General features: G+C 46.7%; 1 protein-coding gene across 1 annotated transcript in view; it reads right to left on the minus strand.

Annotated features, from left to right (window-relative positions):
* Positions 1-1,073: 1,073 nt before the first annotated feature.
* Positions 1,074-25,516, minus strand: part of GRIN2B (glutamate ionotropic receptor NMDA type subunit 2B) — a gene marked incomplete at both ends in the record, with an annotated part of 290,912 nt that continues 266,469 nt past the window's right edge. The window contains 5 exons of the mRNA XM_082665235.1: positions 1,074-1,432; positions 1,463-2,978; positions 5,781-6,019; positions 8,599-8,786; positions 10,579-10,739. Coding sequence (XP_082521361.1) covers positions 1,074-1,432; positions 1,463-2,978; positions 5,781-6,019; positions 8,599-8,786; positions 10,579-10,739 — 2,463 coding nt within the window. The remainder of the gene's footprint in view (positions 1,433-1,462; positions 2,979-5,780; positions 6,020-8,598; positions 8,787-10,578; positions 10,740-25,516) is intronic.

The raw sequence follows: 25,516 nt of genomic DNA on the forward strand, positions 1-25,516 counted from the left end.
TAGCCTTCCTGGAAAGTTCTTGGCCAAAACTGGTGGAATGTATTGGCAACCACGGAGGAATTATTTTTTTACGTTGCCCTTGTAGGACTGTTCACCCACGTTTTTGTCTAGACCACAGGAACTTCTCCGTCAAGAACTTCCATTCTTTTCATTTGGGAAGGGTCAAGGGGAGAGACAGCCAAAATTCAGGTAACACAGGCCCGTCTCTGTTTGTATATAAGCCAAAACAAGCCCGGTGCTTGTTGAAAGAAACAACATCATGAGGCAAGGTTGCCTTCTCCGCATGAAAAGGCCTGATGACAGGCGTGTACAGACAACACGTGTGCAAGTGTATATAGACACACATGCACACACAGTCCCTCCTTCCTTGCCTCTAATGCACCATGAAACACTGCTCTGATGTACTTTCCATCATCCGTCAATGACCTTTCATTCCAGTTCACTACCAGCTAAGTCTCATGGAATTGAAGCAAACTTTTTTTTTTTTTGGCTTATATAGAAACACACGTGGCTTCCCACCCTCTGCCTGGCGCACGATCCCCAAACACACGCCATCTAAGCAACAAGAATTTAGCAAAAGCCTCTGTTCATTCACAGGCAGTAATGCTAAAGGCGCTTATTGGGGCGCTGTGCTTCCTCACCTAAACGTAAAGGTCAGTTCGGGGAGAGCTATCCTGCGCTCCCGCGGCCTCCTCCCGCTTCTCCGTGCTTCCCTCGAAGTGCGTGGCAAAGAGTCCTTCCACGCTAGGAGGAAGCTCGTGTGGGGCCACTTCCTTCAACCACTCCGCCCTCGCCGGCTGAGCGAGCCCACCGTATCCTCTCGCGGGAACTGGGAACTGGAAGGATGGACAGACCGGGAAGGAGGAGGGGACTGGAAAGGGAGCAGAGATGGTTCTGGTCACCAGGGTCGCCCTCAGAAGGAATCAGAACTCCAGGATCCCATAAATAAATGAAAACGACAAGAAAGGAGCAAATGGGAACCAAGTTCACCCCCGTCACCCTCTGTGACATGCGCACCACACGTCCACAGCCCCGACCCTCCCGTACCCACCTTCGCCTCTCTCTTCCCTCACTCAGACATCAGACTCAATACTAGACAGTTTCTCATACACATGCCCATTGCTGGAGCCATTGAAAGCCCTGGGGTTTTTGTTGTTAGGCACACAGGGGTTGGACTGGTTCCCTATACAGATGTCTTTCTGGAAACGGCCTGGTACAGCCCCGTGCAGGGCCGACACCACCGGCTTGTTGGTGACAAGGGCACGGAAGTCCGGCCTGGCCTTCGGCACCCCTGCCACCGTGGGCTGCCTGAAGAAGTAGGATTTGCTGCCGTGGAGCAAGCACTGGTCGTCCCCGAAAGTGGGGATGAAAGGGTTCTGCGTGACCCGGTCGGGGTAGAGCGACTTGCTGAGCATGTAGCTGCCGCCGCCGCCGCTGCCGCTGCCGCCGCTGCCGCCGCCACCGCCGCCGCCGCCGGGGTTGCCATGGTTGCCGTGGTGATGATGTCCCGCGGCCGGCGCCGCCGCCTTGCCGTTGCCGAAAGCGCTCTCGCCCGCCGGCATCTCAAACATGTGCGCGTAGGGACTGCCGTCCAGGAAGCGGCCCTTGTCTTTCAGGCTCACGCTGCGCGGGGCCAGGGCGGCCTCCTCCTTCTGCAGGTCCACGAAGGTGTCGTAGGAGTGCTGGCGCCGCAGCTTGTTCCGGGTCTTCTTCTGCGCCTTGGAGTTGGTCGGGCTCTGGGGGTACTTGGCGGCGGGCGCGCTGGACGGCACGGCCACCGGGGCGGCCGGCTGCTCCAGCTCCTGCAGGGAGCTGTCCTCGCTGATGTCGTACAGCTTGCCGGCCTTCTTGCACGCCTCGCAGCGGATGCACGCCTGCCGGCCCGAGTTCTGCCCGGGCACCGCGCTCGAGTAGTTGTGCAGCTTGGACGGGCAGCTGCGGCAGAAGTTGCCCCCGGAGCGTTCCTCCCAGTCCACGCTGGTCAGGTTCTTCTCCCAGGGGGCCGGGACCCCACCGACTCCGCCGTGCTTGTCAGCCGGCCCGTGCTTGAGGTGCGACCGGTTGGTGCAGGGCCCTCCTCCGCCCACCGAGTCGCGCTTGAAGTCCTCGCCGCGCTCCTTGTAGATGTCGGTCAGGTCCACGTGCTCCCAGTGCGGTGAGGTCTCCTTGGTGCGGAACTGGTCCAGGTAGAAGTCCCGCAGCCCCTCCTTGTCCCTGAAGTAGCGCTTGTGGTCGGGGGAGCGGGGCGGCCGGCGGCGGTAGGCCAGCTCGATCTCGTCGAACTCGCGGCGGGACTTGGCCGAGGCCGGCCGCTTCTTCAGGCTGTCCTTGTACTGCTGCTTCCGCCTCTTGGCCGCGTTGCCCTCGATGTTGCCGTAGGTGACCGTATGCGTGGAGATGTCCGACACGTCGGAGCGGATAAGGTCGTCGTGGCCGCCGTAGCGGTCGCTCTTGAACGAGAACTTGCCGTACAGGTCGCTGAGCTGGCTGTGCTTGGAGGAGGGGAGGCCGATGTCCAGGGGCTTCTTGCCGAGGGACCTGGGCTGCGTGGTGAAGGGCGGGTTGTCGCAGTCATAGAGCCCGTCGATGGAGCTGGTGCTGCCGATGCTGTGCGGCCGGTGGTGGGGGTCCTGGTACGCGTTGCTGTCCTTCAGCTGCAGGTTGCCGAAAGTCCTCTCCACCTCGCTGATGTAGTCGCTGAAGAGGTTCTCCTCGCAGGGCGGGTTGTTGTAGGATTTGCAGTCAGAGTGCGTGAAGCTGCGGCGGTGCTCGGAGATGTCGTAGACGGACGACTCGCGGCGGATGAAGTCCAGGGCGCTCTGTGGGGAGCCGTTTACGCCGGACAGGTTGGCCATGTTCTTGGCCGTGCGGAGAAGACGCAGGATGTTGGAGTGTGTGTTGTTCATGGTTGCGGTGGGGGAATTCATCACGGATTGGCGCTCCTCGATGGCCACCCCGTGGATGCAGCTGTAGATACCCTGGAGGGAGGATGGGACCGGTTAAGTCTCCGGCGAGGCAGGAAGTGACCATAAACAGCATCCCCCAACCAACCCACCACTGACTGCCCAAGTGGATGAGAAAAGTCAGAGCGGACATGAAAGGGATGGTCTTACACACTCACAGAAACATATGGCTAGAAGCTTGCCTGCCTTATCCCCCTGCATTTAGCAAGTCGCATCAGGAGCTGGCGGCCTGGTGATCCAGAGGGAACACGGCTACACCGAGTGACTTGAACAAATGGATTCGAATTGCAAGACAGGACATTCTTGCCTCAACTCCACTACTGACTCGAATTGATTTTCCTTTCCGTGCTGAGGTTTTTGTGTCTCAAAAATGAGGCCATGATATCGACTGATAGCAAAAAATATTGTCAGCCTTCTGGAAATCAGTAGCAATGTTCTACAGATGCTGGGGCTTTTCGGCCCTGGCTGGTCACCCTTGGCTGGCAGTAAAGTGCGGCAGAGCCCAGGCGCTCACAACGGCCACTCTTTCCCGGCTCTGACAAACTTTGAGCAGCTTTTAGGATTTTGGTCACCAAATCACAACTGAGCAATTCTCTTCTTGAGCCAAGCGTGAACCAAATTCACAGAGACAGTCAGGCAGCCCTGGGGTCAAAGAGGGATTTTTCTCCTGCTGTGCCCTATACCAGGGCAGGAAGGACCTGGGACAGATATCCCAGTACTAAATACGAATAAAGAATGCCCTTGTTGGGGAGACGGAGGTGGGGGAGGGATGGATTGGGAGTTTGGGGTTAGCAGATGCAAACTAGTATATATAGGACGGATTAAACAACAAGGTCCTACTGCAGAGCACGGGGAACTACATTCAGTAGCCTGTGATAAACCATAATGGAAAAAAACTATGAAAAAGAGTGTATATATATGTATAACTGAATCACTTCGCTGTGCAGCAGAAATTAACACAACACTGCAAATTAACTCTACTTCAAGAAAATAAATAAATAAATAAAAGAATCTTGTGGAATCCTCTCCTTTATTCTCTCCTTAGCTCCTGGTTTCCTCCTTATAGTTTCTCACTCAGTTACTCTGATCATAAATAATGAATACCTTAACAAATTAGTATTGACTGAGAACTCCCTGTGTGCGGCTCCTTGTGCAGAGCCCTGAAGAACACCGTCCAGGAGAGGGAAAGGCTTGGGCTCAAGTCTAAAGTCAGGCCAACCTCCTGCCAGTCTCTTGCCCCCTGCCTTGAAAGGTGGACACATTTGGAATTTTTCTGCCTGGCAAGGGAAGGTCTCTGCAGAGGAGGTTGTTTGAACTGTATCTTTAAAACTAGGGGGATAAATTTGGAAAGGGGCTGTCCCAATGGAGGGGCACGAGAGGAGAGAAGATTAGAAAGGAGAATGGCAAGGCTTCCCTGGTGGCGCAGCGGTTGAGAGTCCGCCTGCCGATGCAGGAGACACGGGTTCGTGCCCCGGTCCAGGAGGATCCCACATGCCGCGGAGCGGCTGGGCCCCTGAGCCATGGCCGCTGAGCCTGCGCTGTGCTCCGCAACAGAGAGGCCACAGCAGTGAGAGGCCCGCATACCACAAAAAAAAAAGAAAGGAGAATGGCAGTTACATGGGAAAGAAGGAAGATTTGCATATGATAAGCCTCAGTTTCCCTGAGGCAGCAGTGAGATAAGAGATCTTTAAGAGAAGGCTCCTCTACTTTCCTTCTCAGGCCTCCTTTCTAACCCTTCTTGATTATGGCCAGGAGAAAATGCACTTTTCCTCTACAGAGCCATTGATTATGTCGAGGGGCTACAAATGGGATTTCTATTACAGGTTCCCCCCACTGCTGCCATCCCCCTCTCTGGAGAGGTCTTGGGAAGGGCCACGCAGTGCAACCTCCTGCTCCCAGGTAACTGAATGGCCTGCAGCAACTCACAGCCAGAGAGGACACTTTCTCTATCAACTAAAATACTACAGGAAATGATCAAAAGATGCAACAATTTAATGAGTACTCCATTTTCTCATATAATTCCATTAGAGACAAAGTTGGTTATTTATGTCTGAAGCCTAGACCTCTATTTGAAGAGGACATTTGAGTTCACCTCTCATGAATGAATCCCATAACTTTATTAACAAATGCAAAAGAAGTCTTTTTTTTTTTCTTTTTTTTTAGCTCTTCCCTGTGACCCTCTGTTCATATTCAAAACTGTGTTCAAAATCTCATTCTGGACTAGACACACAGAAGAGCACTAAATAAAGAACGACTTGAGTTATACTCTTGCTCCAATTAAGGAAGTTTCTGGAATGCAAATTTCTTACAGGTCAGGACTTATTTCTGAAGGCTCTGTTAAGCTCTTTAACTCCCCAAACTCACACATGGTTAAAACATAGAGTAGGACGGTGAAATAACCAACAGTATACCTTTGGATGTCAGAATAAGAGAGATATATTTCATGATTTAAATAGAAATGTGATTTTTTTAAAAGGATTAAATGATTAATCCAACCTCTGCAGAATTAACTAATGGTGATGAAAGGCATCTGGGAAAAGGCCAAATGTTTCATTCTGATAGATCTGCCAGTTCTTATGGAGAACCAAATGCCCAAACTCCACACAGAAATCTGTTTCTTGAAGGAAAAACTGCATCACCTGTTTTTTTGAGCCACTTGAAATGATGTCATCCCCCCCCCCCCCTCCGGGGAAATGTACATGATGTGGCTTCTCGCTTTAGCAGCCTCGGGCTGCAGTCAGTGCCCTCCTGGCTCTCCGTGCTCTGCACAGCGAGCTGTCTTTCCCAAGCTCCAAGCACCTGAATCAAAGCACTTACTCTGCTGATGGAGAAGACCATGCCAGGCTTGCCAGAACACACACCCATAAAGCAGTGCCTGAACTGCCAATAGAAGAGGTGTTCGCAAATGAAGGTGATGAGGCTGAGAGCCATGGCGGCCCCCAGCATGTAGAAGACGCCCGCCATGTTGTCAATGTCCAGCTGGCTGCTCATGACCTCGTTCTTCTCATTGTGGCAGATGCCCGTGAGCCACAGAGCTTCCAGCTCCTCCATCTCCCCTGGCGGCGGGACGGGAAGGAGAACAGGCGGAGAGAGGAGAGAGGGCAGGAGTAGAGAGAGGGGGCGAGAGGGGTGTTGGGGAAAGGAGAGGAAAACATGCGAGAGAAAGAGAGAAGGAGACATAAAGAAAGAAAACCAACAGAGAAAGTTAGGATTTTATTAAATACCGTTATGTAGTAACTTATCGATGTATTTAGGTATTCAGTGAAAACGATAATGTGGATACCACCGGTGACACAAAGACAGGAGACACTACCTCTGTGCCCCATGACTTACCCAGTGTAAACTGGTGTATAAACAATCAGTATGACAAGCTATATGCAGGTCACAAGAGCTGCCTGAATTAGAGTGATTTTGCAGATGGGTGGCCAGTGGGTTTTCATGAGGATGTAGGACTTGGAGGTGGGCATGGTGAATGGGTGAATTTTAATTTATATTGCACAAAAAGGCACTCCAGGCAGCAGAAATAGCATGATCAAGGGGAGGAAGGTAGAAAATCACAAGGCGTATTTGGGAAAGGCAGGCAGAACGAGTCAGAGTAACAGTAGGCAAAGGAAGCTGAATACAAAAGGTTGATGCAAGATGGCCGAGGGCCCGAGTATCAGACTAAAGCACTTTGAACTTTTTCTTGCTGTTGTTGTAGACAGTGAGGAACAACGTAACCGAACAAGCGATTCAGAAAATTGCTCTCAAAATATATGCAAAGCAGATTGGGTCGGGGGGAGGAGAGACAGAGACATATCGGCAGAGAGATTGATTGATTCCCTAGAGGTCCTCAGACTTCCTGATCTCTTGTTGAAAATACAAATGTTCACAGTAAAAGGGAGGAAGCTGCAGTAAAATGACACCACCCAGTTCGGACCTGCCTCCTTTTAACGCTGCTTAAGGAAGTTTTGATTAATTCAAGTCATGCCAGGTTACAATAACCGTGATCCACTTCAGTGGATACTAGGAATTAGCAAGGTAGAAATCGTAGACAAAAGGAAAATGACAGACACCATATGCCCGAGAATGCATCTAATTCCAGAGAAGCGAAAATCTGAAAATCTCATGAAGAAAACTGCCTGTTCCAGTAGTTCCAGTTTGGTTCAAAATGTGAACCTTGTCTGAATAATCTGACCGAAGCCCTGGCAACTTCTGCAAATCATCTCTATGGCTACACTTCCTCGTGGATACAGGCCCCGTTATTGCCTTTAAGTGACAGCTGCATTACAATGACAGAAACTCTTATACCAAAATGGCTCGTAACCCTCCACCTGGAACCCCCCTCCTCTTTCCAATGTTAATCAAATCACTTTTTACTCATTTCTTGGATCAAAGTATGATTTTCCTAACTAGGGAACAACTGACTTCACCCAGAGTCTGACAATCTCCCTGTGCTCCTCTGCTTCTTCTTGCATCCCTAACAGCAAAGATTCTGCAGACAGAACTTAGGGAACCGCTTGGTTGATGGCCTGTGAGGCCAAGTAGAGTCAGGCTGCTCATCCGTAACTGGATTAGCTTCTGTGAGACGAACAGGAGGAGTAGGTGCTTTAGACAATAAAGTGAAGAGGGATGCGGAAGGCGTGAGTGTAATGAAACAGGAGATGAGATTTCCTCAAAACAAGCTGTCTGCTCAGTCTGCTGCGAGAATCACTCTGGGGGGTGAGTGCCTTCCGGTGTCTGTCTCTGAGGACCCTGGCCCTGCTTCCTCCCTCTTCCAGAGGGAAAAGCAAGATGGGAGAGGGAAGGATGAGCAGATGCCCACGTGTGGATGTCTCTGCCCTTTCTCTGGGCCCAGAGAGAGCAGAGACCTTTCCAAAATCCCATCCACTGCTCTGGCCACATGTGAGAAGACTGGGGAACTTCTGATCCCAGCCCCTCTTACTTTATCCCTGAGGGTTTGATCATACCCTGCAATCCTGAAACACACCTCCTTGACTGACTAATCCTCTCCCCCAAATTTCACCCTGGGTTGGATTGTATAACCACGCCCCACTGCCCCCCGCAGTTCCTTTGTTGAAGTCCTAACTCCCAGTACCTTGAGATGTGACTTTATTTGGAAGTAGGGTAATTGCAGATGTAACTGGTTAAGGTGAGATCACCTGGATACAGTGGGCTCCTAATCCAATATAACTGGTATCCTTAAAAAGGGAGGGAATCAGACATAGACACGTACAGAGGGAAAACATGCACACAGGGAGAAAGCCATGTGAACATGAAGGCAGAGCAGGGGTGATGTGTCTACAAGCCAAGGAACCCTGTAGATTGCCAGCAAACCACGATGAGCTTAGGGCAGAGGCATGGAGCGGATTCTCCCTCGAGTCCCTCATTAGGAACCAAAGCCGACACTTTGATCTTAGGGTTCAGGCCTCCAGAACCTTGAGCCAAATGTCTGTTGTTTAAGTCACACAGTTTGTGGTACTTTGCTACAAAGCGTTAGGAAACTAATAACATACACCCTCCAAATCTCCTAGTATACTGTGAAATGCTTTTCTGGAAATGCAGAGGTTAGAGGGATGAGGAAGGAAGAAGGGTTGATGTTTCGGACTGGCCATCGGGAGAGGCCAAAGAGGCACTGTCCCTTTCTTTAACTCACCATCTCCGAAGAGCTGCAGGATAGCAAGGTCCACCTGGCGCTTCCATCCAGAATCCTTTTGGATGGCAATGCCATAACCAGTGGAAGCAAAGACCTTCCCGCTGCCAATGGTCACCAGCTTGCAGCCTTCGTCTCTGCCTGCCATGTAGTTCAGCACTGCTGCATCGTAGATGAAGGCATCCAGTTTCCTGTGCGAGAAAGAAGCAAACAAAGCAAGTCCAGTGGAGGAATTTTAGTACAAATCTACCACTGGGGTCATTAATAGGAAGCAGTAGGGCTCCAGCAGACTATGGGGGGAAGTGGCTCAAAGTAAGGCTCAAGGTGGAACTCAGCCAGAAACTAAAGCCTAAATCCCAGGCTGTTCTTTGTGCGATTTCAGGTGGACAGGAGGAGTTCTCTCCCTCCCACTGGGAATGATGAGAATGTAAGCTGGGCCTGAAGCCAACTCATAAGCTGTGTCTGAAAGGAGAAGGAGTAAAAAGGAATCAATAAAAATAATAACAGAAATAATGAAAAGGAACCATCACAATGATAACAGCAAATAGCATGGGTTAGACTTCTATACCATTTTTCATTTCTCCGTTCGTTACAGTCCGGAGTGGGGTAAGTGTAGGTAGACGTGTAGCACTAGATGGACAATGCTTTGTTTGCAGTCAGAAGGGTTTCAATATTCTGTTTTGCAGCGCAAGGAGAGAAGTGAGTCATTGGGGTGGTGGCAGCACAAGCTTGTGTCAAGAGCCAATGTGTGAAACCACAAGCCAATGCAGAATGCAGGAGAAGTCAGAGGTCTCAGATTCCCAAACATATGAGAATCTCATTGTACATACTGTGCTTTTCAAGGAAAGAATATACAGGGAAGGGGATAAAGCTAGGGGCGGGGTCAGGAAGGTATAGGTCAGTATTTAAACACATCAAAGGGGGAAGCAGAAATTGATATATTCATATAGGTAGTAGAGAGGTCTGCAAGAAAGAAAGGCAGCCATCATCCTCTTCACTTTTACAAGTTAAGTTAGCTTTACTCCTCCTTAAGAAAAAAGAAATCCTTTCTGGCATGATAAGACACAGAACATTTTTTCAAAAGGCCTGTGAGTAACCTTTAGGAGGAGTGTCCATCAAAAAGCCAAAGTTCTGATTGACAACTGTGATTGTACCAGGGACCAGACTGCCCAGACTAGTCCACCCCGAACTCAAATCCCATCTTCTGAAATCTGCCGTGACTTCATAATGATAAGACAGAGTCTAACAGTATTTAAGTAAACATGCATCTGGGTGGTTCTTCCAGAACCAGAGCCACCAGGAGGTCTAAGTGTTGTTAGTTAAGCTACAACACAGGAAATCAGCTACGAGGCCCCAGGACCTTCAAATTCCAACAACTCTCATGGTCAATTGTCTGTCTTACTCTGCAGCTGTGGCTTCTGAAGGCCAAATGAATGAATGTGGCTGAGATTATGCAAGCAAACCTATTTGCAGTTCATGAGCTCTTTTTAGTGAATGAACTGAGATTACAGAGCTGGAGCAAAGAATGCCAATTTTGTTGGAATTGGAGATCGGTTAACACATTCTTACTGTGTGTTGTCTAAAAACTTTACCCTTTCATTGTTTATTTCTCCCTGTCCGTAAGACACCAAAATCATCATTTTCACCTTTTGGTCAACAGGTCTTTATTTCGTGTGTAACGTGTGAACTTTAGCCTTGACTCTCCCCTTTGACTTTTACATCTATTACATTCTTGTTTCATGTTTACATTAATGCAAGTAGAATAGAGTTTATTAAAAATACATAGAAGTGAATAATAGCATAGGGACCTCTGTGCACTGGCCTGAATTACACTGTCACTTTAACTCGGAGGTCCACAAAGAGCAAATGCAGCCTGCTTTCCTTTAACGTGGCGTGGCACCAAACATGGCACATCTGATTCCACGTATGTTTCATAAACGTGAGCAACGTATCAAAGGTTCTGAGCTTGGAAGCAGTTCTTACCCTGTTTTCAGGGAGAGCAGTGCATCGTCCACGCCCCTCTGGTTGAACTTCCCCATGTAGGCGTGCATTTCCGCATAGTTGTTGCGAATGTTCCTCTCCGTGCTGCCGTTGGGCACAGTGCCAAAGCGGAAAGGGGGTGAGAAGTCATTAGGTCTCTGGAACTGGAGAGAGAGAGAGAGAGAGAGAGAGAGAGAATAATATGAGGACTTCAGAAAATGTGAAGAGATATTACGTTAGCATTAGTGGATTTATCATGGAAGGGACAAACAAAAGTTCACCAAATACATTAGCCCTCACTCAGGAGCAGCAATTGCTATCTGAAAGTGAACTTCAATTCAACTCAATTTATTCCACGTTGTTGAGAGCTTTCTATCTGCCCACCCTTGACTTGCATCTGTAACACTTGTGTGCCGCATTTATGCACACTGCACAGAACCAGGGATGATGGAAATGTGCTATTAGCTTAACTGCAGTGGGCTGGTTACCTTTATTTCTGAAAATTGTGTGAAATCTGCTTGCAGGCCCCTTCATTGCACTATCAAGGCTATAGGACCTTAGTGAGGTAAGCTACAACATACTCCTGAAAATCACTTGTTGGACAGCAAATATGTTCTGCTAAGTTTTCTCTTGACCTTGCTTGATGCTTTAAAAGCCCATGTTTATCCTACATGAGTTGTAGGATAAATTGTAAAAGCAAATGCAATTTTAATTATGTTCCCTCTCGTGTTTAAGAACTGAGTGTGGATTACCAGGGCTTAGCATCACAAAGTGAAATCTCTTGGATTTTCACCCCTATGACATCAGCTTTATTTCTGGCCATTGCCCTGCAATGAGCAAGTCTTTATGTTGCTTCCTGAACACACAATTCATTCACTTGTACCTTCACAGCCTCATAGAGTCTGTTCCCTCAGCATGAACTCACCTTTCTCCCCGGGCCAATTCATGTCCTTCACCTCAACATGTAACTCAAAGCAATTTCTTCAGGACAATTTCTATGAGTTCTTCCTTCCATCAAGTCTACCCAACAGTGACCCACCAGTACTCTGTGTTCTTGGTTTAGATCATAATTAATACAACTAATTCATTTACTTTCTAAATGAGCTGGCTAAGTTCTGAGAGCTAGTCTCTGATGTAGTCATGAAGCTCTAGATTGAGACAGATAATGAACTGAAGAGCAGCTCTGCCACTTACTACTGTGTGACGTGGGGCAAGTAACAGGAGTTCTCTGTGCATCATTTCCTCATATGTAATAAGGAGACAATAATGTCTACTTTTCAAGATCGTTGTGTGTTGTATTAAATGACACAATGTACAAGAAGTGCATGGCACAGCATCTTGCACACAGCAAGTGCTCAGAGAAGACCCCTTATATTATTTTAAATTCATGTCTATATTCTGCATTCCCTAGTAAACTTCATACTTCCTAAGTTTCTCATTCTATTAGAACAGCAACGATCAGATGGAATGTGACCAGAGTGTGTGGTCATATGTGCTGTGCCTTGGTATAGGAAAGACAATCTGGATATTTGAAGTCCACTTGGTTTCAATACTATACCATTTACTGTGGAGATACATTTGAAAATCTAACTCAGGAGTACTCTGAAGCTTTGGAGCTGTCTGGGCTTCAAGCCATTCTCCTTTCTCCCTCCCTTGACCTGAGACACTCAAGAGCTTCTCAGAATATGGGGATTTCATGGACCACAAAATGTCACAGCACCAGGAACCATAAATGCCATCTTCATTGCTTAAAGTTGGCCATAGTTAAAAGTAAGGTCATGCAGTGGTGTTCGTTAGGTAATCTGAGACGCATCAAAAGACCACTACTTTCTGACTTACCGTGGTGCTTTTTGCCATTAAGAGTTTCTGTTTAATTATTTTTAAACAGGTTGTGATTTTTAAGTGAAAAAAAAAACACTATAAAAGAGTCAAAGAATTTTAGAGTTGGATGAGCCACTCAAGGTTAACTAGTCCAAACCTTTCATTTTACAAATGAAGACAGAGGCCCACAGAGGACTAGCAATTTGCTCAATGTCCCACAGCAGCAGTGATGGCTAACATTATCAGGAATCAGCTGGCTTAATTAATAGTATTCCTCATGGTCCCCAGCAGATAACAAGCTTAAAGTAAACAGGGATATGTTTTGTTGGAAGAGACAGAATGCTGTGCATAGAACTGTCAATTATAACACTTCAGATGTTTGAGAAAAGGTATCCCCCAATCAAAAGTAGAGTAGATACCATGGCAGGCAGCAGTATAACCAGATGAGCTCCCTTTAATCAGTAATTCCCCACTTTGCTAGGACAATGACAACTGATGCTCACAGGGTCCAAATACTAGGGTCCAAAGTATTTTCTGAAACATCAATGAAAATTGAAATCATGTCCAGTACAATTCTGGTATAAATTTTTATGTTCTAGTTGTTTTGAAAATCGGCAATCCATGTAAGGTAGATACAATAATTTTTCTTAATTAAAATTTTTTTATTTAAGTATAATTGATTTATAGTGTTGTGTTAATTTCTGCTGTACAGCAAAGTGACTCAGTTATACAAATATATATTATTTTTCATATTCTTTTCCATTATGGTTTATAACAGGCCATTGAATATAGGTCCCTGCGCTATACAGTAGGGCCTTGTTGTTTATCCATTCTATATATATAATAGTTTTCATCTGCTAATCCCAAACTCTCAATCCTTCCCCTGCCCCCCGCCTCTGCCTTCCCCTTGGCAACCACAAATCTGTTCTCTATAGATACAACAATTTTTGATTAACCAAATGGAATGTGATACCCAGAGTGCCTCACGTCCTGATGAAGCTAGATTATGGAAAGTTTCCATACTACTCTTAATTAACTTTAATTTCTAAGTTATCTTTAGATTTCTAGATGCTGTTTTATAACTATATCTTTGAATACATAAATACTAAAGAAATAATAAAGGACCTAGAATAGCCAAGATGACCTTGAAGAAGAAGAACAAAGTTGAAAGACTTATACTACCTGACTTCAAGACTTTAAAGCTGTAGTAATCATGACAGTGGGATATTAGCAGAGAGAGAGTGAAGAGATTATGGGACCAGAATGGAGTGCCCCCAACAGACCAACACACGTATGGTGCAAAGGTGATTCGGGACAGATAGGACAGTCTTCAACCAGTGGTGTCAGAACAGCTAGCTATTCATATGCAAAAAAACCTTCATCCCATACCTCACAAGATATATAGAAATTAACACAAAGTAGATCATATATCTAAATACAAATCCTAAAATTATAACATTTCCAGGAGAAAATATAGGAGAAAGGTTTTGTCACCCTGAGTTAGACAAAGGTTTCTTAGATATGACACCAAAGTACAATCCACCACAAAAAAAAGATGAATCGGACTTTGTTAAAATTAAGAACTCTTTGAAAGACACCGCTAAAATCATGGAAAGACAAGCCACTGGCAAGATAAAAATATTTGAAAACAATTGAAAGCTATTAAGGAACTACAGGAATTAAATAAGAAGATAGTAAGACTCCTGAATAGTTAAAGCATCTTCCATCGGAAAACAATCAGAGAAATCAGCCAACACTAGAAGAATGGAAGGCGTGGTCCTGTGGACAGCATTGGTCTTGGAGGCAGATAATTTGGATTTGAATTCCAGATCTTTCTCTGACCAACTGCATGAACATGGGCCAGTTATTTAAATTCATGGAGGCCCATTTTTCTGGAAGTATTATTTTTAATTAATATTGAGATAATATCTGGGATTACTTAACACAATATCTGGCCCATGGTGGATTCTCAAAACTATTAACTGCTTCCATGAGGATGACGTTGTAATAGCTAAAATTGTCCTATGTTAGATAATGTTCCCTAAGATGGAAAACTCTCATTCCCTAATTTGTTCCTTAAACTCAGCCAGTCTGGGGACCAAAAGGGTGAGTGTATCACCCCACAATTAGCCAAAGCAGAAGTGAGCCTGCCTTTTCCTTTGACGATTCTTGTCCCAGCTTGGTGAAATTTAAATAAAAACCTAGATCTTTAAAAAAACTGTCATTGGAACTTGAATTTTACTAAAATTCATGGCCATGGAGAACTGTATTTTTAGTGAGGAAGAAGGAAAAAAAGAATCCTCCACATGCCACCTTGATGCTTCCACTAAACGCCCTGTAATAAAACTTACCCCAAGCTGGGAGGCACTGCCTGGCACTTACTTAACCCGAATGACAATCTGTGCTCTCTGGGGTTTGGGGAAGGAGTAAATTAGTACTGTCCAGAACCGGAAGTCTTAAAAATCCATAGAACGAGAAGGACTCTAAGAAACAAATTTTTAAAATATTAAAAAACCCAATACACCAAGGAGACCAGCATTGAATTAAAAAGCTCAGTCTGCTTTTCAAATAGGGAATTTTCTATAGTATTCCTTATTAGTCGCCTTTGGCCATTATAGAGCTTCCTTGAACTTGGAATCTTTTTCCAGAGCTACCCTGGTCGGGATTCTAAAAACATACAGAGGAAAATAAAAATGCAGAAAGGAAGGAACTTGGGGGATGGATCCCATTTCACAGATGAGGAAACTGAAGCTCTGAAGAGACCAAGGAAGTTGTTCCAGGCCACGTGGTGAAATAGGAGGACCAGCTTATAGGGCTTGACCCCGAGCTGAGTCGTCCCACTGCGGCTCAAATACCAGCCCCCTGGTTCTACTGCTCACTGGGGAGTGAAGCCACGCACTGTGAAGCCACCCGGTGAGGGTATCCTTCCCTTCCTGTCATATCAGATGCCAACACCTCCTTGGGATTCAACACAGGGTGTCCAGCCATCACTGCAAGCACACTCTCGCACAAGGGCAAAACAGTGCCAGAATGTTAAGAGACCTGTAATCTCACTTGATCCTCCTAGAGAGCTGCCGGGAATCAGAATTCAGCACTCTGAGCTCCTCAGACCATCATCTCAGCCCCCATCTTAATGACCTCAAAGTGAGTTAGTCTTGGCAGTGAGGCAAGGAGAGAGGTGCGGAGGCCAGGAGCAAAGGCCCTTTTCCCCACCCAGAGATGGTGGGATTAGGGGGCGCTGGGGCTGCCCCTTCCCAACAGAGAGGCTCTCCCGCAGCCTGCTGCAGAGGGAAAGGGAAAGGGGAAGGAGTCAAGGAAGTGGAGATCTGGGTCCATTTTGTTTAGTTATTAAATAAATATATAAACCGATTTTACTACGTATAAGGCAGTACTAATTTATTAATAGCAGCTACTCATATTCAACACCTATATATGTACTGGGAACAACTCACGTGATCTCCTTTAATGATAATTAAAATGCATCCATTCATTTGACAAATATATCCTGAGCATCTCATAGTGCAGAGGACTGTATTTACGAGGATACAAGAAGTTTACATATCAGAGAGTCAGAGATGTAAACATTCATTCAATTTTTCCTTCCTTTACTTTTTCATTCATTCATTTGTTCATTCATACAGACATTCAGCACATACTTATAGCATCTGTCACGATATTCTGGGCGCTGGGGATACAGTATGACAGGAGAGTAAGAACCTGCCTTCAGGGAGTTCACATTGTAAAGAAGTAGGGCAGATAACAAGTTGTTTTTTTTCTAATGTAATGGACTAATACAGAGCCGCAGATTCTTTGCTAGTCCTTGTATAAGAGATGAAGTATGTTCCCTGTCCTTGATTCTGGCCTGGCCTTGTGACTTGCTTGACCAATAGAATGTACAGAAGTAACATTCTGGGGCTTCTGAGGCTAGGTCATAAGAGCCTTGCAGGTTCCTCCTGGGCCTCTGTAAGAAGTCCTATGACCCTGTGGGCTCCACGCTGGAGCTGTCATATCTAGGCACTTCTATCTGCAGGCCCAGCTGAGCCCAGCCTTCCAACCACTCCAGCGAGGGCACCAGGCAACCCCGCCCACATATCTGACCCATAAACTGGGGAAATAAAATGAATCGGCCCTTGCTTTAAGCCACCAAGTGCTGGGGTAGGTTGCCGTGTAGCCATGGATAATGGGCACACAGGTGATCTCAAATAGTGAAAACCAAGCACTGGGAAGAAATGGACACAGCTATGATACAGGATAAAGAGCGACTGGCCGGAGAATAAGTTTAGCCTGGCTGTCCTAAGAAGCCCCCTCTGAGAAAGGTGGCTTCTGAACAAAGCACTGGACGATGAGGAGGAACCAGGTACGTGAGGATCGGGGGAAGGGCAGCGGGTGTGGCTGGGGGACTGGGAGTGACATGCTGGGCGCCACGGAGCAGCGTGCCCGTGACAGTGGAGGCCACAGCAAAGGGCGCCGTCCTGAACAGCCTTAAGGAGGCCACAGAGCCAGGGCTAAGAGCTGAAGGGAGAGTTCTCTAGTAGGACAAGAGGAGACAAGGGGTTTTTAGATAGACACAGCAGTCTGTGCAGACGCAGGGCCCTGGGAGAGATCGGGCATGACTGGAGATCACGGGCAGTTTGTCATTGCCGGAGTCTAACAGCTATGGCCCTGGTAACTGGAGGGCAGCAGTGCTGAAGAGCCAGGGCCTGGTTCACAATGGGAGTTGAATTCTGCACAAAGGAGTTCAGAGTCCATGCTCTAAGGGAAAAGAAACAGCAGAGCCTCTGGAGCCAGACTGCTTGAGTTCAAATCCCAGCTCTGCTGCTTATAGCTGTGTGACCTGGAGCAACTCACTTAACTTCTCTGTGCCCCAGTTTCCCCATTTGTACAATGGGGCTAATAATGCTACCTACCTCATGAGGCTTCTCGGTATTCAACAGGTTAATCTGGGCAACATGTTAGCACAGTGCCTGGCACATATTAAATACACTATATTAGCTATTATTACTGTCATCATCATCGTTATCAGAAGCAACTGAAGAATTCTGGCTGAGTGTCAAGGCTGGGTTTTTGTGTCAGAAAGAGCCCGGAGGGTCAGCATGAAGAGCAGGTTGGAAGGAATAAAGCAGAGAGACGGGAGCTGCGGAGGACATGCGCTCGGATGAGGGTCTGGGCCCCAGGGAGAACAAGGAGGGGCAGAAGCACCGTCAGATACTTGCTTACCGTCCAAGAATGTGAAAGAGGCCGTATGCACAGCTAGACGAAATCACGACCGCGGGCTGTGTACCAGTGCCACCGAAGTTCCACGGGAGAAAGGCTGCAAGCAGCCCGGCTTCCTGGATGGCTTCTTGAAGGAGGCTGCATTTAAGTTGGTAGGGGGATGGGTTGGGCTTGGAAAGGTGGAGGTGGGGCGGGAACGTCCCTTCACGTTAGAAGAACCCTCTGCCGTAAGACGCTCCTCGTCCGACTCTGTTCAGTTCCCACGGTGAGGAAGGAAACAGATCCTTGCAGAGTTATTTTGAGTCCATGATGGCAGAAGAAAAGAAAACCAGATGGCGCCCAGGCTTCTGTGCTGACGACCAGACACAGCCCAACGAGGGTCCTTAGTGCTAGATCTTGGGAACGACAGCAGGCAAAGGAAAGGGTCTCTACTCAAAGGAGGAGGGAGGCAAGAAATGCCTTCTGGGGCGGCTGGTGACCCTGAAAGTTGGCTCTTCTCCTTCAGTCGGGAGTCCGATCAGTCTATGCAAATTAGGACAAGCCAGCTCTGCGACCTTGCAGAGATGGGTATTGTAATGTCCTGTTTGCAGGGTCCACCCGCGTGAGACGCGGAATCTGGGGGCTTTTGTCTTCAAAGCTTGACAATCCCACACATCAATATTCATTCCATCACTCTGGCTTTTCCATTTGAATCACACACACAAAATCAATGCCCAAATGCCACTCAGCCCTGTGAGGCACCCAGGAGAAAAGGTGGGAATGCTTAGGCTACAAAGGCAGCTTTTGCCCGGTCTGCTAATGAGAAGGTGGCAGAACAGCAGAATTCTCCGGGGACCACGTTACCTACGCAGCACGCTCCCGTTATCACCGTTATCGCACCGGCACCCTCTGCTTTCACAGGACTGTTTTATCACTGACTTTCATTATTTTTTAGGTACAGTTCTATGCATTTTGTTATTCTATTGATTCATTCATTCATTTAAATGGGGTAAAATATACATAAAATTGATGTTTTTTGTTATTGATGTATCTTTGAATCCATTGTTTGTAGTTTGGTTTTGCTTTGTGATCCAATCTGAGAACGTTTTGCCTTTAACACAGGAATTTGTGCTATTTTTATTTATTCATAGGAAAGGTATGTTTGGTACTCAGTTTATCTTCTAAAAATGTCCTTCTGTTTTAACAATAAAATTTACCATTTTAAATATTTCTAAGTGTGCAGTTCTGTGACCTTAAGTGCATTCACACTGCTGTGCGACCAGCACCACCATCTACCTCCAGGACTTTTTCATCTTCCCCAACTGCGATGCCGTACCTGTGAAACAGTAACTCCCCATTCATTCAACTAATTTTAACCACATATAGAATCTTGTAACCAGGAGCACGATCACGGCACAGAACAGTTCCACCACCCCAAGAATTCCCTTATGTTCCTTGTCTACGGTCCTCCCTCCACCTTTAACCTCTGGTGACCACTGATGTCTGTCCTCTGTTACCATAGTTTTGTCTTTTCCAGAATGTCCTACAAATGGAATCACACAGCATGTAACCTTTTGAGACGGGCTTTTCACTTCTCGTAATGCCTCTGAGATTCATCCAGGCTGCTGCTGTGTATCCGTAGGTCATTCCTTTTTATTGCCGGGTAGAATTCCACTGTATGGCTGTATTGGTTTGTTTATCCATTCACCCATGGAAGGACATTTTGGTTACTTTCAGCTCGGGGTAACTATGAATAGAGCAGCTATAATACTGACATACAAATTTTTGTGCGAGCCTATATTTTCATTTCTTTAAGGTAAATGCGTCATGAGAGCTACCACACTGCCTGGGACCCCGTCCCCCCAAGGGCATCTCCTTTTGCATCTCTCCTCTCTTTTGATCTTCCCAATTTTCCCATGAACTATAAAGTACATCAACTGTTATTATCTTATTATTCTGCCTGATACTCGTTCTTCCCGTAATATTATCCTACAGCCAAAGTAGGACGATGTATGTATGTGTGTGTGTGGCTTCAGACTCTGAGCAATACCCGAAGGCAGGACGGGGTGGCTGGGGAAAGTGGTCCCCGTCCTCTCCCACGGTGATACCTTGTTCGCCCAAAGAGGAAAGAAGGTCAGATGACAACACAGACCAGACTCTCTGAAGGTATGACCTTCACTGTTCCATGGCCCATAAGTACTTGGGACAGATGGGGAAAGCAAGCAGAGTGTGCTTACACTGAAAGGGCCATGTAATGATAGAACAGTTAAGTAAGGACATGAGTTATGGGCCCAGAAGATCTAAATTCAAAACTGAGCTCCACCGTTTATTAACTGAGTGACTTAATCAACAAACCATTTAGCTTTGAAACTGAATTTCAACAATGTTCAGGAGGAGAAATAAGGAATAGCATCTCATTACAAATCTTCCATTTCAAACTTGGGGCGCAGGGCAGCCACCTAGGACCCCACCATGGAATGAGCTGGCTGTGGATATAGTGATGGGTTAGAAAGTCAGACTCTTCACCTTCATGAGAGTTATAATCTGGGATGGAAGTGGGGGGAAAAATAATTGTTTTTACATTTCATTATACATTATTCATCGGAGAGAATATTGTTCTAATTCATTTGGAATAGGTGACTGACTTGCGATAACAATAACACGGAATGTAGTTAGAAGATACAGGTATATGACGAATGTGCCCAAATTAACTCAGTTCTCTTCCTGGGCACCAGGAGAAATTGATCCTGGTGCCCAGGTGCTACCAGGAAGTGAGTCAGCATTTAGGAAGCACTTGACACCTTAGTTGTTTCTGCTCTTTTTTCTCTTGTTATTCATATTAGTACTGTGGTTGTCTACAGTGGCAAACACATCTAAGTTTGCATGTGAAGAAACCTGTACTTGGATGCAAGAAGCCTGGTAAGTACGTCTTCACAACTCCGGGTGCTGTGCTTCTGGGTAAGGAGCCCCTTGCCTCTCTGAGCTGGGGCTCCAGTGGGTGACAGGCTGTAGAGGGGAGGGAGTGATGGAGGGAACAGAACTCGTTCTCCGCCTGTCACTTCCCTCCTGCTGTGGCCCAAACAAGAGCTTGTAGAAAAGAAAATACAAGTTCTTTGGATTCCTGGAATTTATAGTTAATGCTCAGTTTTCCTCATTGCAAAGCAGTCATTTCTTTTGTATTTTCCTAAATTTGCATATATAAGCCTTAATAAATATTTCCTGAAATATTTCATAAGATTAGACAGTGGCATCATAGTTCATGTTAGCTCGTTGAGGTTTGGTCCCTGAGCTAGTAGAGCAGAGCAGAAGGGCTTATTCCTGCATTATGACACTTTACCATGTCACACTTGGACCCTGAAGTCTTAGGCGGCTGACCCTAAAGTATCAACATCAGCACACATTTAATGTGGCAAATCCACGCACAAGTCACTGAACTCTGCAATGACTCTGAAATGAAATGGGGCAACAGATACAATTCTTACACTGCAGTTCAGTTGGAAATAATAGTGATGGTATAATACAGACACAGCTAACACGTCTATGCTCATGTACCACACAATTTACATAGAGTAACTCACTAATCTTCCCATCAACCCTATGAGGGAGGTATTATTATTCCCATGTAACCGACATGGAAACTGTTGCCCAGAGAGATAAGTAACTTGAAGAAAGCCACACAGCTAGGCTTCCAATCTAGGGTTCTCACACTTGACTGTAAAACACATCACAGAGCTCTAGATACACAGAGTAGATGTTCAGCAGACACGTAGAGCAGAATAATCCAATGACTAAATGAATATGCCAAGTTCCAAAAGGGACGTAAGGAAAGCAAAGGCAATGGAGATTTACAGGGAGTAGAGATCATCATAAGAGAACGGGGATGAGGCGGCTACAGGGAGGAAGCAGAGATGGAGCTGACTCCTACAGATGGGCCAAGACTGACACAGGAAGGTGTGTGGGGAGGGCACTCAGGACCAGAGGAAGGGCGTCAGCAAAGATGCAGAGGGACCCGGGCACAGTGTCTCAACAGAAGTTGGAACGAATGTTTGTATGTGTGACTATGGACCACTGAGTTGGTGTCCAGGCAGGAGCTGAGCGGCCAAGCGCCCGTCATGGTCGGGCAGGGGAAGGACGCAGCATTTAGTTATCATTACACAGCTAAAGCCACCGACTGAAGGACTGAGAGGCTGGGGCGGGGATGCTCACTGGGGGTCTGGCCTGTTCCCAGGAGAAAATAATGGGAGGAATATATGGAAATGACATCAAAGCGTAAGCCTTGACGGAATCCAAGTCTGCTTATACGTTCAGAAGAAGGAGAGGATGTGGCAGAGGGGCGTCGTCCACACCACCTCCTCTCCCACTGCTTTCCTCGCCCTCCCCTCGTAGCCACCCTGGCCTCCTGGAAGTTCCTAGGAACACCGAAATCCCCGGATACCCATCGCTCCCTCTCGAGCTTCAGGTCAGACCTGATAGTCTCACTGAGACCTTCCCTGACCACCAGATCTAAAGATGCAACTTCTCTGCCAACACCATCTCCCTTCTCTGCTGTATGTTTCTCTGTGCAGTAAACACCCTTCCTAGATTGCATATAATTGCCTTTTACTTTTCTCCCCTCCGCCAACCCCGCCCTTAGAATACAAGTGATGTGAAGGACAAGATTTTTGTCTGTTTTGATCACTGCTGTCTCTCTGGCACCTAGAATAGTAAGTGATACTTCGTAGGCTCTCAGCATGAGTGAACGACGAAATGAGTGAATGAACTGAATAGCGCAAATGCAGATCTATTTATTATATTTTAAAAAATCACTCAAAGTGCCCTCCTTACTGGCGAATGCATTATCAGGCAACACAGCTGAGAATGACTATTGTTCAGAGCTAGTGAGTGCCCTTCTGGCATCCCTGGTGAATGAGGAGTAATACGGCCTCGTGCCGGCTGGGGACACCTTTCCTGGTCCCGTCTCCATTTGACCTTCAAAAAATATATCCGAGCTGAGATCCCTCAAGAGCCTGTGAAGTTTAGGACTTGACAATGCGTATGGGTACTTCGTTGGCACCAAAAATGTGACAGAGCTGGAGATGATTATGATAACACAGGGATGAAGGAAACAGAGGCGTGAGGACGGAGGCATTTGAATTTTATCCTTAAGTCATCCTGTGCCTGACGGGTGGCCTTGATCGTGCTTCCTCAACCTCCCCTTAGGCGAGACTGTTACAAAGAGCTGTTACCGTCTTCTGTCCACTCACACCCCTGCGCAGACAGACCTGTTAGGGGGCGGGGACCGTGTAGGTATGTTATGAAAGTTGTGCGCGCTGGCAAAGAGACATGGCCTTTAAAGGAGATTTTAAGTCAATGGTACAGATGGATTCGCCGTGGAAACTGGGACTCCAGAGCTTCACTCGAAGCCCCAGCTGCTCATCTACCGTTTGGGGGACACCGCTGAGGGTTACTACCAGGATTTCCATATGCAGGATGTCCCAGGAACTTAGGGGCACTCCAGTTGTTAGCATGATGACCTGAGGTTCTCATCACAGTGGAAACAGCTCAAGGGTTGCGAAGTTGGGGTCAGGGGAGGGCAGCCAAAGGTCTGTGCCAGGCAGGGCTGAGGATCCAGGGAGAGGTGTGGCAGGGGGACGGGCACACCTCTGCTTTCCTGGCCACCAATCAGATCAGTCACTTCCAAACCAAGAGATGGAAACTCCAGCATGAGCACACACGCTCGCATTGTGCCACATTTACGCAGACCGGAACTCCTTGCCTTGGTCAATAAAGTCAGCCCCCAAGCAGGGGACATTGCAGCCTGCAGAGTATCAGCCCCGGGAGGGGGTCAGTGATCCCACCGTACACACTGCATCCCCTTCTGGGTTCACAAGGGACCCGCACAGGAGAGGGCTCCAACAAGTCCTTTGGTAAAGGAACTTATTTAACCTTGTTACAGCATTTTCCCGAACACGTTCTGCTGTCGATCTTTTAAAAGAACATCCATTATGTGTCCCAGGACACTTGCGGGACACTTGCGGGTGAAACAAAGTTTGAGAAATGCCGACTGAGTGACGTCCTCACTGTGAAGAGCGGGAAGCAGAGGCCTGGGCAGTTCATGACCTATCCAGGGCCAAAGGGCCGTCCCCGGCTCCTGTCCCCTCCATCCCCTCCTTCATCCAGTCACCACGTGCGCACTGAGCATCTACTCGGCACCAGGCGCTGCTCGAGCGTCAACATCGCGGGAAGGCAGAGGCTTCCGCTCCCCGGGGCCTTTCGGGGCCTTTAGGGATAATAAGAGTCCAGTTGTGCTTCCCTTGTCCTTTATGGGCCTCCAATTACAATGCAACGTCATTATTATAAGGCGACTGCTACAAAAGTAAAAGACCAATAACCCCATCAGGAGAGGAATGGATTTAACTTTTCCAGTTGACTGAGGGTTAAGTCAAAAGCCCTTTCACGTTCAATCCTTTTGTCGTCAGTCATCCTGAACTATGGTAACTCACACTCCTCTTTAGGGTTACCCTTCATCAGACATACTCGCTGAGCTCCGCTATGCACCATGATGCTGGGGTGGGAACGCTGCGTAGGAATTCAGACCCAAAAGATCAAAGATGGTTTAAGAGATTGGGTTTAATATGTGTTTATTCCAGGAAAATCTTAGAAACTGTTTTTACTTTTAATAAGTCCTTTATATAAAGCTGGTTTTATCATCACTTATCTCTTTTCCCTCTAAAAGTGGCAAGTGGCACTGTTACAGTTATTTCAGGGCTGGCTACCTCTTGTTAAATGAGTGATGGGAGAGCAGAAAGCACTTGCTGGACACCTGGCTGGTTGAGAAGCTGAGGTCTCACACTCAGAGAACACAGTCCAGACTTAGTGAGCACGTGCGTACACAGAGGGCCCACCACACCCTGCGCACGCATGAGAGGAGACGCCATCAGGGTCTTGGAGAAATCAAGTATCTTGCCAAATAAATCCTGAAATCACTGTATAATTTCAGATATGACCAGCCACAATAGTAGTATTATTCGGTATTCTTCTTATACACCTGCTTGATTTAGATGATTTGACAGCAGAAATCACAAGTCGAGCAAATTCTGAGACTATAAATGTCCAACATTTCTCTACATTACCCTCTCTTCCCCACCAGTATTGACGAAATGTTCCTCACATTCAAATGGCTAATAAAGAAAAGGAAGTACTGGCTTATGCTATGACCGCTATATGAATTATATAACTGTCTTATTCATTCATTCATTCATTCGACTAAATAGTTCATTAACTCATTCTTCAACAAATATTTGAGCACCGGTGTTTGCCAGACTCTATCATAGTTACTGTGGATACATCAGTAAATAAGGACAAAAAGTCTTGCCCTCACGGAGGTTACGTCTAGCAGGGAGAGACAAACGTTGTAAATATGTTAAATATGAGCATGTCACACCATATAATATAATTTCCATTAGTGGGGAAAAAGAGAAACACAGGTAGGGAGGGATAAACCTCTCTGAGAACCTCTTTGAGATTTTAGATCAGTTGCTTAACTGGGGCCTGCCCTACAGGATGTCCTGAGCTTAGACTGCCTTTTAGGGTCACTGCTCCCTGGAAACTCTTGTCTGTAATAACATAACTCCTGTCGGTGCCTTTCTCCTTGAGTCTAGCCCCGCTAGCTTGGTCTGATGTGAATTCTCAGAAGAACAACTTCAAGTTCATATCAGATAAACATATTAAGGTTAATTTTTCCACTTAAAACCCAAGGCGTGTTTCGTCTCAGGCTTGGAGAGAGACTTCTTCTAGAATAAGCAAATGAAGAGAGAGAATTACTGGCATGGTAGCTTGCTTATGAATTGCCATATATATTTGGGAGAATAATCTAGATGAGTCCATTTCACACTTATATTTCTTTAAATCCTTACCTGGGTGGACGTAAATTAGAGGGAAATGTGTG

This window comes from Grampus griseus (genome assembly GCF_964374135.1).
Source record: "Grampus griseus genome assembly, chromosome: 11".
Lineage (NCBI taxonomy): Eukaryota > Metazoa > Chordata > Mammalia > Artiodactyla > Delphinidae > Grampus > Grampus griseus.